The 14,552-nt window shown below is 38.9% G+C and overlaps 1 protein-coding gene across 2 annotated transcripts in view; it reads right to left on the bottom strand.

Moving 5' to 3' along the window:
• Positions 1–3,653: 3,653 nt before the first annotated feature.
• The window catches only part of LOC139792902 (sodium-dependent neutral amino acid transporter B(0)AT3-like), a 28,556-nt gene continuing 17,657 nt past the window's right edge, over positions 3,654–14,552 (bottom strand). The window contains exons 6-13 of one of the 2 annotated variants that reach the window (XM_071736868.1): positions 12,979–13,091; positions 12,574–12,702; positions 11,795–11,951; positions 9,544–9,748; positions 7,711–7,870; positions 7,021–7,113; positions 5,774–5,936; positions 3,654–4,708 (exon numbers count right to left, since the gene is read on the bottom strand). In XM_071736868.1, the coding sequence (XP_071592969.1) occupies positions 4,496–4,708; positions 5,774–5,936; positions 7,021–7,113; positions 7,711–7,870; positions 9,544–9,748; positions 11,795–11,951; positions 12,574–12,702; positions 12,979–13,091 (1,233 nt within the window). In that variant the 3' untranslated portion in view covers positions 3,654–4,495. The remainder of the gene's footprint in view (positions 4,709–5,773; positions 5,937–7,020; positions 7,114–7,710; positions 7,871–9,543; positions 9,749–11,794; positions 11,952–12,573; positions 12,703–12,978; positions 13,092–14,552) is intronic. The other variant, XM_071736869.1, reaches the window with a different exon arrangement.

Genomic DNA, 14,552 nt, shown 5'->3' with positions numbered 1-14,552 from the left:
TACGTACTTGTCTCCAGTACCTTTATTTTAGAGTAATCTTTAATATCCTGCCCAGCTAGGTTGTGTCCTGAAGGACAATTACATCTGCCCAGGACAAGTGCATTTCATGGCACTACCTGGCAAGATGTACAGGTTTATGTGTCAGAGAACATTAATATATGCCAAAATTTCAGCATATAAAACATATGTTTAGTGTATGTTTTATATACTTTGAATACTAGGTAGCATTTTTAATACAGTGATACACAGAACGATGGCAGTGCATTTATAACTAATGCACTTAAGTTCTTGATTAGATAATACACTGAGTAGATTACTTTTCTGTCTGCATTTAATTTTCTTTATTTGGGTTTATCTTTGGCTCTATGATGTTAGAAAGTGCTGTTTAGCCTTGGTGTTGGCATGGTGTGCACAGCTGAATTTTGCCCTGTGGCTGCTCTGATAAAACTGCCCATGTTTTTTTTTTTTTTACTCTTCCAGGTTTGCAAGTTGAATATGCATTGCTGTGATGCAGAGCTATTTTATTAGGATTTTTTCCTGTCTCTCTTACAAACTCAATAGCAGTTGCTGGGAGGTTTTCTCAAAGCTGATAGAGGATATCTTACTGGAGTGAAACACAATATAGGCAATATTATAGGCAATATATAGGCAAAAGTAGGGATTTTCAAAGGATTGACAGACCACCAGCACACAGGGATTGGTAGCACAGCTCCTAGAAGCCAATTTGCAGTATTGAAGGCTGTCTGTGAACATCATAACTCCATGCAAACTGTCAAAATATAGTCAGTCATATAGTTGTAGGGTTTTTTCTTTCTATGAACTAGCACTGTTAAAATAAAAATAAGCAAAAAGCCACAGACCAATTGCTCTGATAGGATAGAGAGCAGATGAAGAACAGCCCAGTTGCTCCTCAGACAGCAGCTCAGACATTTAAAACCCTCCATCCCTCACAGTGTTCTGCAGTGATGTGAGGGAATACCACCATGGAAACATTGCATGAGAGAGGCCTGGCAGTGCAGGAAGCTTTGTTGAATTGGATTGTCTGGCAGAAGAAGCAATGAGATGCTCCAGTGAGGGATGGGATCCTTGGCAGGGATGAGACTTGAGCACTCAAAGAACTTCCTACACTTTGGCTGGAGCTGTTTTTTTCCTGGGCCTGTTCACCCTCTATCCTGACTTTTTTTCAGCTGTGTTTTCCTTCCTTCCTGCTTCACTTCCCCTCTCCTGCTCCAGTAGTGGGTGAACCAAATTTTGACTTTTTGCCACTTATGGCATGGGCCCTGTGTGTTTTGTATATTGAAGAAGTTTGTGCTGGTGGGCAGCAGTACAGAGGAATGCAAACTTACTTTGTCCTGGTCTCTGTGTTCTGTAGGAGCCTTCAGAGAAGGTTGAGGCAGAGGAGCCTGATTATTTCCAGAAAACTAACGAGCATGCCTGTTTTCAAAGCATTCTTTGGAATAAGGGTTAAGCAGCCTGAGTGGATACCTTATAGAATCACAGAATGGTTTGGGATGGAAGGACCTTAAAGATCATCTTGCTCAAAGCCCCATCCAGCCCCTCAGTGTAACTGCACTGTGCAACCTGTATTGCAAATCTCTGTGCAGTTTACCTTCCTGGAGGTTTTGTATGGGAAGTAAAAGTGAGCTGGAAAGGAACAGGATAGGGCTGGAAACTGTTGTTTAGTGTCTCTCTGCAGAGCTGGAACAGAGAGATTTGGCAGAAGCCTCTCTAGAGAAAATCATTGTGTCTGGATACATCCATCAATCATATCCTATTCCCCATTGCTTCATTTTGGGAGGAGGTTATGGACTGTGACTCTCAATTTGAGGTAAGTATCAAATTTTGCAATGTAGGAAGCTGCCTGTGTTCAAGAAGGAATTTGCTTTTCTCTGTGCAACTTTCCTCTTTTTATTGTTTTCTGATAATTTGCATCCTTCCTTATTAATAGTGCTGCTGCAATTCTTTCTCTGAAGCTTTTTCCTTTAATAGGTACTTGAACTTCTTGTCTTAGAGCTGGAGATTCTGTTTAAGGCTGAATATCATCATGCCTGTATCTGTGTCCTTTCCACATTTACCCCCAAAGAATTCAGGCTGTCCTTACAGCCTAGAATAATTCTAGAAAAGTCTTGTCTGTCAGTACAGTTTAAGTTCACAGCAGAGTGGTATAGCAAAGAAAATCTGATGGAATATGCAGATAAAAGATTAGGAGAGAGAGCAGAAATAGAAAATATGTAAGACTTCAACACTTCATGTGTTTGATTCAGTTTCCTGTTCGCATGCAAAAACTTAAGTAATAAATCAGTCATGCTATTCAAGAGAAAAAATTCTAAGATATGCTTCATATGAATAGGAAGATTGTAGCACTGATTTTACTGCAACAAGGCTACAGTTCTGGAACAGAAATTTTAGCAGAGGTCACATCAGAAGTGAGAGCAGAACATGAAAACAGTGTTCCTGCAAGAGTTGCCCAGCACGTTCTCTACGTGCCTACTTCAGCTAAACAGTAACCTCAGATAGTGTGTTTCCCTCCTGTGAATTGTTACTGGAGATGAAAATTGTCTTCCCCCTGAGACCTGTCCTGGGCTGAACCGTGTGTTTGCTGACCCACAAATTCCCCCTTCTGGTGAATGGAAGGGGCAGCTAAAAAGGCAGGAAAACAGTCAGTCCCGTGATAGTGAATTGAGATAGATTTATAGACTGGAAACTCTTGTATATGAAGTTTAATTTTTTTTCTCAGCTTGAGTCTGTATTAGTTGGAGCTGATACTCTTTAAGAACAGGTCTCTGACCAAGTACTTAAACCTCCTGCATATACTCTTCATATATGATTTTAATGAACATCTAGCTATCCTTAGTTAGAGACCTGAATATAGAGCATGCACTTTAGTTTAAAATTCTTATTTACGTATTTAGAGCTTTTATATAAATTTATAGTCAAAATTGCAATTATACTGGTGGTTTTATTATTACTATTTATTCTTTGTGGAAGCTCTTTTTACTCATATCCCTTCAAATTTAATTTGCAGTGGGCAAAGTTGCAATTTAAATCTTCCATGTCATTGTCCAGAGCCTTTACAATGCTGTGGAACATCAGGAAGTTTGCTTGGACCTTTGTGACTGCTCCAGGAGGGTCTTAATGTCCAGGCTGGTTGCAGGACAGGAAGTAGCAGTAACAGCTGTGTGAGTGGCATACTAAATCTTAAAAAGAAAAATTAAAAAAAAAATATATCTCAAACTCGTTTCCTGTACCCTGCTCTTTCCTTTAGCAGCAAGATAAAAACCATCACTTCCTTTCTTCCAGACTTGCAGTTCCCCTTGTGCCCTTTTCAAGGAGTCAGGTAGCTGCCTTCACTCTGCAGAGCTTGACTTGGTCTCAGTCATTTTCACTGTGTCCCTGTTACCTCTTATGAAGCCTTACTAGTGCATAGCTTGTCAGAAGGCTAAAGACTTAAGTTGCCCCAGTTTCCTAAATCTGCCTCTCCTTTCTTTGTCTCTTTTAATTACTCAGCCTAAAGACTTCTTCATACCTTGTCCTCACATACTTTCCCTGTATTTTTTTGGAGGCTGCTGGTGGCTCAAGTATCTCAGCAAAAGGAATCCTCAACTCTCATCTGTGCAGAGCTGCCAGGATCCACAGGTGAGTAGAAAAAAACCTGCTTTTAAATAAAGATGAACTTTATTTACATGTCGTGTAAGGTTGCAGTTCACTGAGAGGCCTCCATACATCTGCACTTTTATTACAGTATTCAGTTACTGTGTTCAATATGAGAAAATAAAGGTGGGGGGAAGGGTCATCTCTTTTCACAGTATTTTCCACTACAAGAAATTCTACAGTCTGCTAAGGTAAGAGATTTGTGCAAAATTAATTACTCAGATTTACTTTATGTACATTCTTTTAACTGCTGATGCTTTATTTTTGCTCTTTGCAATACCTAAGAATATGAAGTAATCAGAAAATAACTGCTATTTAAATGTGTGGTGGGGATTCATAAAAAGTAGTGTAGTTGACAAGAGGAGTCTTTACTCTTGAAGAGCTTCCATTCTATATCTCTCAGAGGGGTGGGTCAGTGAATGCAGCTGCTGGTGCTTGTATTCCAGTATTTTATGTTTCTGATCCTTAGGAACATACTGGGGTTTTTAAAAGAGAAATGAAGGAAGACAGAGGGGTCTTGCAGTAACAATCAGGCTTCCAAGTTTAAAGTCTGGCTGGAGAGAGGCAGGAGTCTGGTAGTGTGTGAAAAGGGTTAAAGCAACAGGGCTGGGATTCATCAGTATGTAGGATTCAGGACAGGATGTAGGAGGGGTAAGATTAACATAACTATAGTGAAATTGCTTGAAAATAAAGGAAACATAACAGCACTGTTCATAGAGTGTTAGTGACTGACTGTAAGCATACAAACTGCATAAAACAGGTTGGTTGGATGGTACCATACTACATCTAGTCATGTCTAACAAAGGCTGTCTTATTTTTACTTACAGAAAGATACAATTGGTATTTATTCTTTTGGATGAGAGAAGTTGCTATTATCCCCCTGACATAAAAACTCTTCTGGTGATGCAAAGCTTGGGTCCTTGCTTCTGCACATCCCTTTGATCAGATGGAAGAGTGCTACCAGAGGTATAAACACAGAAGGAAGGACAGCTAGCAGCACACAGATGGCCAATACCCAAGGTGGATAAACTTTCTCCTCTTTCATGGGGAAGCCCTCCTATGGAGATAAAAAAGCAAGCAAAAGAAATAATTGGTAGGGACATTTACATTTTGCTATGAAATCTACTTGCATATTCTTATGCTGTTATAGTAAAGATAGCAAAAGTTTTACTCTTGCTCTACAATAGTATTCAGTACCCATGTCTTCTTTATACCCTTCTTGTGGGGCTAAATATGGCCATAAATGTTTTACATTTACATTTAAGATTTACAACTGTGACACATTCCTAGGGATGCAGAGTTTGCCCAAAGAGCTACCAGACTTTCAGCCTTTCTTGATTAAGCTCTGGTTATTCTTGTTAGTACTCAAAGTTTACCTGGTTTCAGCAATTATTGAGCATGCTCTTCTCCAAGTAGGGAAGATTTATATGAGAGATTTTGAGGGTATGATTTTTATTTTGGGGTGATAGGATCTTAATGGCCTTTCAAGGAGACAGTGCTGCTTGTGCAGTTTAAGATTAATCAACCTTCAAACCCCTACACAGGGTGGAGGGATTTAGGAAACTGCAACTGGCATCAAGACCATGACATGCAGATCAAATGTTCTCAGCATCAACATGTCTTTGGAGATGAATTAACCAACACTGTTCATGGTCTGGTGCCTCCCTCCCTGTCTGCCTGTGAAAAGTACATATTTGTACATTCATCAGGGCCCAGTGATACTGGTAGTTCTCACTGAGAAACATTTTCATCCCTGACATCTGCCACTGAGCTTGAAAGCTTTGCTTGAGCAGTTTTGCCACCTATGAGTCTCTGTAGGTATGGATTGTCTGTGAGGCATTTCACTTGAGCAGTTCTCTCTGCATTACACACATCTGTAAGAAATACAGAGCATGGATTAAAAGAAGAGGCTCTGTTAAAAGAGAAACATTTTAGTGTGTGTAACCTCTATGCGTACTGGAGCCTTCTCATTCTGGGTGTTGCATCACTTCAGGCTGCATTACATAGGTAAGCATCACATAGGTAAGCCAGTAAATGGCAATGATTTTAAAGGAGCTGGTAAGGGAGAAAAATGTAACGCTCTTGGTTTTATTAGAAGTTTTGAAAATAGTTGGAAACCTACATATTTGGGGTCCCAGGCTGCATAGGTTGTCGGCTTCTGTATCTGAAGAGCAACAAAGGCTATGAAGACAACTAGCAGGAGCAGAGGGCTGACAAACCTCCATGTGATCTGCCAGTAGAGATTGAGTTTTCGTCCAGTCATCCATTCCACATCTTTACTGAACCTTTTAAGAGGAGGCATGTTTATCATGATGTCAGATCTAAGCAGTAACAGTTTAACTCTTTCATATTTTTCTGTAAGATTTAAACATGTGGTACAGCTCCCTGTCTTTTCTATTCCATACCCTTTTTTAATAATTCACTATAGACTTTATTTATTTAAGTCAATAAAGTAGGTTTTCATTGTTCCCTACCAGAGATGATCAGTTTACCTTGTCAGTTTACATTACATGAGCACCTAGTCTAAGATTTCTAAGCACAAATAAGTGATGAAAATAATATAGCAGTTCTAGAGAACTATTGAAACATTATTAAAAAGACAAAATTGCCAGGGGAACAAACATAGCTTCCTAGGAAAAAGTCTGAATTACCCAGCACTGAGTGAATTAGATCACATCAGAAACAAAAGTGCTGCAGCCTGAGCCAGATTCTTCTGCAGTCAGAGGTGGCAGTCAATTGCACATGGAACTGATCTTTTACACACACATCTTACAGTTTTGTACGTCAAATGGGCAGTAAATACATGGTTCTGGGCTTGGTAGTTACATGAAAACCTGTATCAAGTTGGAAAGGGTTTTGTGATCTGGAATAAGAATTATGATTTTTGTGTACATGTGTTCAAACACAAGCTTTGTCTTCAGTACTATTAATTTAACTGAAGAGTTTCTTAAAAACTAGAAAAAAATTATATGACTATGTTCATTTTACGTAGGTAAAAAACATATGCGTGCTAACACAACAAAGAAAATACAGGTGCTGTGGAATCCAGAGTCTGTTGAAGCATCTGAAGCCACATTTTACTGCTAATTCTGCATCATGGAAGACTGACTCTAGTGGTGTGGGCAGCAAGGACATGTGTGAAATTGTTTATGATGATATAGCCTGGGAGTTCTCACCATTTCACATGAGTAATGCTTACCCATGGATCTTAACAGATCTAAAAAAAATAATGCAGGAATTTTAGCTATGATTTAGGAATATTTAATTTTTTCGTTTTCTTATTTTTAAAATCATAGCCTGTTTTAAGACTTAGGGTGGAATGATATTTAAACAACTTGAAACATCACTGGCCAAAGATGAGTTTATTACCTGTATACTATACAAACTGATTCACAAAAAATCAGGACTTCCTTAATCCCAGTGCCAGAGTAAGAATTAGAAAGGTGAAGTGCCAACATGTAACTGAGTAAATTACAGAGAGGAAAAGATTAATTTTTACTGGGAATGAAGGAAGTTTCCAGACTTCAAGAGCCCTGAGCAGGAAGACAGTTTTATTCTAAATCAAAATGAAGTTTCTGATGTTTGTCATTACAAAGGAAAGCTCTTCAGCTAAGGAGTGAATTTAATTAGTGTCTGTGACTGCAGAGATTCTCACCATGCAGGCTGGGCTTTTTGACATGGAGGAGTTGATCACTATGAACTTTGAGGGGAAAAATTAATGATAAACAAAAAATATGAGAACGTACAAAACAAAAGGGTAGTAGCAGGAGGATATTTGAAAATGGTGTCACTCCTCTTGGCCAAAGAATGACAAAAGTTACTGACTTTCTAGATTTAAACTTAGGATTCCCTCTTCCTTCTGTAAGTGCTACACAGAGATTATGCTTCCTGTGTTACTGATATAGGACACTTGAAGCAAAGAATGGTAATTACATTCACAGAACTAGTAAATGCTACAGAAATAAGTTAATATTGCAGACCTGTATGTTACATACATGGACTGAGAGGAAAATGCATTTGTCTTTTAGGAGAAGAAAATTCTGTGTCTTGCTAACGTACCTTTTAATTTTATAGACATACACAACCCCAACTACTTCAAAGAAAGCAATGAAGAGAAGAGGGAATGAGGTTGCATAGCTGTCAAAAATGTCAATCCAGTAACTCCCCGAATCCAGTGTAAAACACAGAGCAACGGAGAAGCAAATTAGACATATTATACCTGAAGGAAAAAAAGGTATCTTTGTTACTAGAGTACTGAACTGAAGAAAGTATAAATATATGGATATAAGTATATGTAATATAAATATATTGATAAGTCTATTTTTGTTCTAAAATATTTTTTCTCTTGTTCTAATATTATTATTGTCTCTCCCTCCACAAAGTTAAAACAAGCTGTTTTTTTCCTCAGGGGAGCTAATATTCCCAAACTCTGTTTTCCCCTGTGTGTTGGCCAAGAGACACCACTCTGTTGCAGAAGGAATGCACTTGTGTGACTCAGAGCATCCTTCAGATATTAGTACTTCTGGCACACAGCCTGGAGTGTGCTATGCTATTGCCCTATGTTAATTTTTGACTGATGTGTAGTGAGTTTCAAGTGAACTCGCTTCCCTGCAGTCACAAGTTCAAGGCACAAGCAGCTGGCACCTGAGAAGTGTAAGGGCTCCCTGGATTTCTGTTCCCCATTTCCTCAGCAGGTCCAGAGCTACCAATGTGTATGTCCCTCATGTCCTGGCATGGATGGTTTAGGTTTCAATCACATCTCTGTACAGGCAAGATTTTAGGTAACTGAGAGAAAAGGTAGGAAGGAGGGCAAGTGTTTCTAAATGCAGACATGGGCTGCAAATCAGTTTCTGTGTCCTTCCACTTTGTTACTAATTGCTTCTGACTCTGAAATGGCCTTTGGTTCAATGCTGTGTAAAACTGGCTCCAGACTTTCCCTCTTCCTCCCCCCCAAAAAGCTCACGATTGGAAAATCAATTTCAAAATTCCGTGGGTACCTTATCAAAATAAAAATAAATTTGTTTCTACATAAAAAGTTGTAAAATGAGAGCAACATGATTTAGGTGCCACAGAAAGATTCTAGAAAGACATGACAGTGATGTTCCTTGTAAAAATTTAAAAGGCCACATTGCAGAAGTTAATCCATTGCTTCAAACTGCCAGATTTTTTTTCCAGACCATTTTTTCTAGACCAGTTTTACAATAAGATCTTTCAGACTCTCACCAAGTCTGGTTCTAGAGAAGCAGTCTGGGTTCAGTAACTGTCTCTGGTTGAAAAGATTGTGGTTTTGGTGAAAGAACAGGATCATACTCACTCATTCCTCCATTGCCAAGTGGTAATTTTCAGACTCTGGAGTGATCAAAGTAAATGTGAAATAATCTGTAGCAGCACAAATCTGAATGAAATAGGGGTGAGTGACCTATTTTACCATTGTGCCAATGTGGTTACTTCATGGCCAGGTGATTATGGCAGACCAGCTGGTGTCACTGTTTGCCTTGAGGTGACCTGTCTAGGTGTCAAAGGCTTTTAAATGAAGGCAAGGTTCTAACAAGTCTAAAACAGCTCAGAGTGAACTTAACCCCAGGCACAGCAATTTAACAAGCTTTCTCTGAATGAAAAAGCTCTTGCAAGCTAAGGAAAAAACTGGCAAGAACAATATAATACTATTGTCTGACAGCATCTGCCATAACTGCTGCCTTACCTGCCTGCTCCCTCACCCACGTGCTTAGCTTCTGCAAACACAATCCACTGCCCTTACTAACACTGGTAGGTAGCTAAGTTAATCCTACAAATTCTTAAACCCTCTGCAATGTTTATTAAGCAGTTGGTAGTTGGGACATCTATAAAGAAACCACCTTCTTTGTATAAAGCAAAAGAAAGCAAATACCTTACCAGATAATAGCTCTTTGGACATTGATTTAGATATAATCCGAAGCTCTATAAGAGGAGTGAAGACTCCCTCGATGTTCCCAAACATAGAAGAAAGGCCCAAACAGAACAACATTATGAAAAACAGGATGGCCCAGGCCTGGGAGCCTGGCATTAGAGTGATGGCTTGAGTGAAAATGATGAAAGCCAAGCCAGTTCCTGATACACTCTGCAGAATGCACAGAGAGATAAAAATACCCATTATAATGGCATAAAAGTAGTTTATCATATAAACAGAATTATAGCACACTTATGTCCTTCACTAGAGTCAAGCATGCTGCTCATCCTATGGGGCTCTGTGGCAGCCAGCAGTTGAGAAAATGGGGAGTGGGGAGTGTTCGTGGGGATTTTAATTTGAATTGGTCTATCAGAGATGTGTAGACAATCATGGAGCAGAATTTTAGCCTGCAGATCTGAGAGATGCAACTGAAAATGCAATTGTTTTGTTAATACCATCTTAAAAATGCTGGGTTTTTAAAAAAATAATCTCATTTAATAGCTGTTGGAAATAAAAAAGTGTAAATAAGGATATGATTGCCACTCCAGCAGCAAGAGAGATGATGAACTGCTGGTAGCAAAAAAACCCCAAAATTACCAGGGCAGAAAAGGCTACTAGGGAAAAACCTGATGTCAGCCAAATTTCTTTTTAATTCAGTCTTCCAAGGATAAGGATGGTTAAATGTAAGCACCGAAAAATGCTAATGTTGCCCTAGGTTGGAAGTGAAATACATCAAACTGTAAATCAGAAACAGGTGCCATCAGAGGAGGCCAGACAAATTGGAATTATGACTTCTCCATCAGGTGAGTACAATATCCTGTTTCACCATGGTTGTGATGCAGGCTGTCCTGCATTAGCATACCCTGCATGTCCACACATTTGTCCTAAGGTTTGGGTATTTTCCAAGATCCTTCCTGTCTTATTCTCTCCTCCAGCCATGGCCCTATTCTTTTCTCACTAGCTGGTAAGGACTTGTAACAAGGGAGTACAAGTGGGTGAGAAGTAAATACAAGCTACAGGACTTGGTGGGATCACTGGAGCAAGTGGAATGAGCTGGGAGAGGGAAACAGAAGAAACATCTTCGTTTAGCTATAGGGGAAATCTTTTAGGAGGATTAAAAAGAAGGAAATGGTGAAGATCATGATGAATTTCCACAGGGGTGAGGTGAGTTGAGGGGATAAAAAATTAAAATATTGGTGAGATCCTGTGCAGAGAGGAGGAAAAATAGGAGTGGACAAGAGGGATTAGAAAGATGGGGAAAGGAAGATAAAAGATAAGACAGTGATAACTTTCTGGTGGTCATATATGTATCCAGAGTCAAACAGTGAACATGTCAATGATTTTTTTTTTTTTAATATATGTTTTCCTAAGTATGGGTTTAGGAACTCCCATTAAGCATCCTTTTCCTATATTTTTGAATATGTATACATTTTGTGTGGATATATATGTATATGTATATTGAATATGCATAATCAGGGTAGGTTTGGGGGGACCATGAGCCAGCATTGTGCCCTTGTGGCCAGGAAGGCCACCGGCATCCAGGGGTGCATCAGGGAGACCGTGGCAAACAGATCAAGGGAGATTCTCCTCCCCCCAACTCTACCCCAGTGAGGACTCATCTGGAATACTGCATCCAATTCTGGGCTCCCCAGTTTATGAAGGACTAGGAGCTACTGGAGAGAGTCTGGTGCAGAGTCACTAAGACAATTAGGGAACTGGAGCATCTACCATATGTGGAAAGGCTGAGGGGGCTGGGTATGTTCAGATTTGAGGAGACTGAGGTGGGGGATCTCATCAATGCTTACAAATATCTAAAGGTTGGGTGTCAGGAGAATGGGAGGAGATTCTTTTTAGTGGTGTCCAGTGACAGGACAAGGAGCAGTGGTCACAAACTGAAACACAGGATGTTCAACCTAAACATAAGGAAGAACTTCTTTACTGTAAGAGTAGCAGAGCACTGGGACAGGCTGCCCAGAGAAGTGGTGGAGTTTCTGTCTCTGGAGACATTCAAATTGCCAGGAGTCCATCCTGTGCCACCTACTCTAGGTGAACCTGCTCTGGCAGGGAAGTTGGACTTGATGATCTCCAGAGGATCCTTCCACCCCTAAAATTCTGTCATCAGTTACAAGTAAAGTACAAGTACTTGTAAGAAAAAGGAAGATACCAGACCTACATTTTTTCTTTCAAGGATTACTTTGTTGAAGGCAATTATGGTACCTGATCAAGAAATTCTTGAAGGTCACAGCTTTTCAGTTTGAGTCCAGCAATTTTTTCTGGATAAGATGAATTTAGGAAGTCAATCCAGAGTGTATAGTTCTGTCGCATGATGCTTTCTTCTGGAAGATCAAATTCATTGATGATACTGATAATATTCCTGCCAGAGAAGCCAACACACAAATGTTCAAATGTTCAAGTGTTTGCAGATGATATGTGTGGGAATACTCTGCCATATACTCAGATGTTAAGAGAAAGTGGTCTTTGCTTTCTCTGTTGGTGCTTAAAACATAAAGGAGAATATGAAATGAGGACTTAGATATGAAATACTGAGGAGAAAATATTCAGGCTATTTAATGTCTTCTCTCTCACATGCAAATTTTGAGTACTTTAAGCAGGGGCAGTCTCTAACATATTTTTATTTTATCAGCTCTCCAGACAATTTCAACCACGTGTGTTTAATAACTTAGTGAATCTGGTGGAATAGGAAAAGGTGTCCTTTTTTTAGGTAATTCTACTGCTAGTCTGAGATCAAGAGGTGATCCTCAATGCATTACTCGCAATGAATTGCTTTATAACTTGTTTTACTTCTTACAAATGTTGCCCCTGATCATTCTTGTCTCAGTGCCCAAATACTTTCTGGTTTTATATTAGACTTTTCCATACAGATGCATTTCCTTTTTAGTGAAAAGAAAATCCCTAAATGCATGTTTTTCAGGTAACAAAGTATCTACTTAGGTATTGGAAACAGAGAATAACACTTGGAAAGCCCAGTTTCTCACCTGTCCAAGCAGTCCCAGTAGGCTGTGGTTGCTTTAAACCCCAAAACGGAAAAGACTGGGATGGAAGCGTAGAGGGATGTCATACTGTTCACTAGTGCTACTGTCACAGCATCCTTTTCACAGTCGTTTCTAGAAATAGCAAGTGAATGACATGACTAAAAATGGCAATATTTTATCTGTGGTTCAGTTAGATCTGCAAATATTTAATTTTTTTTTTTTAATTTTTATTTCTTACCCTTCATGTTAGAAAATCTATTTGGCCTTTTAAAAAGACAGCAGATGTTGAGATCCTTTAGAAAAATTAAAATCCTTTATAGATTTCCTTTGAGTTTTGAAAACTTTAGAAAATCACGCAAAATGCAACAAAAAAGAGTGCCATTTTATCAAGCTTGGAGTCTTACTTACTTTGGTGGATTGTAGCTTGCGAATGCAATGAGACCTCCAAAAGCCAAAGAGAGAGAGAAGAATATCTGAGTAGCAGCATCAAGCCACACACGGGGATTTTTCAAAGTGTTCAGCTGAAACAGTTGGAATAAATGCATGTATTAGTCTTAAATTTAAATTTCCCTTTCTCTTCTAGTTCTCACAGGTCATCTCTTATTTCAGTTCTGAAATCATGAGCTCTGTTGCCATCTAAAAACAATGAAAATGGAAATTAGTACAAAACATGTCAGCAAAGCAGGTGTATCTGAAAACAGAATTTCATCTGTTTAAATGTATGTAGTAATTATAAAATCTACTTCATTGTACGTTTCTTCTTTCTGATGATAAAAATGTTTTTCTAAATGAGAGGCATTATGCACACAGTAGGGACAGTACATTACATTTTTCCTTAATTTATTTCTTTTTTTAATCCACATACCAAATACTTTACAGCTTTAAAATATCCTCTTTCTAAAACTGTATGAAAAAATACTAAGTCTTCATTGTTTTAAAACACAAAGCTTTCCAAATTCACTTAATAGACTGAAAGACCAAGCTGGCAAGAAGAGGATATTGATTAAAAGAGCACCTTATATTGAAGTACTGTGAAAACAGCAATGAAAGAGAAGCATAGGAAAAATAAGGAAAAAGGAGAAATTCACAGAGTGATATTTGAAAGGGAGACATGATAGAAGAAGCTAAATTTAAAAGTCAATTATTGTTGGATTACAGAGAAAGGAATACAATTTAAAATAGTTGTATTAAGAATCTTACTGTTAAAATCAGTAAAAAAAAAAAAAAAAAAAAAAGATTAAACCTAAGTTTAATGTGCAAAATGTAAATGGGGTTGATAAAATTAGTTTCCTGCAGAAGCTAAGAAGGGGTATGTTATATTCATACCCTACCAGCTGAGTTACTTTCTGATCTGTTATGCAGTATGGGGAATAGAAACCAGGATTTACTGAGTGATTTAAAAAAAAAAGCTGGCTGAAAAGTAATATAAGGACTTTAATATAAGGACTATGAGGATTTTGCTTTGTTTTACATCAATTTGAGTCATACAGGTAAATCAAATAACTGTGTCTGTGTGCCTGTGCTATCGGTGCTGGTGCATGACTGGGAAGCTTTTTTAGGAGTGATACTATGAGGAGCATTTGTAGGAATGAGAGGTAAGAATGCCAAAAGACCCTTTAATAATATTGGGCATTTGGGTCTTCTCTGAAGCTGGCCTGAGCTTGAGGAGTGAGAATAATGGGTTCATCTCAGTGTGGGTGGATGCAGTAAATGCTGGTACTGCAGATGCTTCCTGCACACCCACACCAGTGCTTGTGACCACAGCAGAACCGGTGCAGTGTTCTGTAGGATACAGCACAGCAAGGCAAAGCTTAGGCAAACCTTTCCAGAAGGTTATTTTGGAGAGTTTGGTTATGATCTTTCAATGCCAGACCTTGTGTGGGTGCAGAACTAGATGAGTATTGCAGTGCAGAAGCTCAGCATTCTCATTGCTCTGTTGCCTTCACAATTTAAGTGCTGCCAGGGCAATTGTCAGTGCTGAT

This window comes from Heliangelus exortis, chromosome 2 (genome assembly GCF_036169615.1).
Source record: "Heliangelus exortis chromosome 2, bHelExo1.hap1, whole genome shotgun sequence".
Taxonomy (NCBI): domain Eukaryota; kingdom Metazoa; phylum Chordata; class Aves; order Apodiformes; family Trochilidae; genus Heliangelus; species Heliangelus exortis.
The sequence above is the reverse complement of the archived record's forward strand: the minus strand, read 5'-3'. Positions and strand labels throughout refer to the sequence as shown.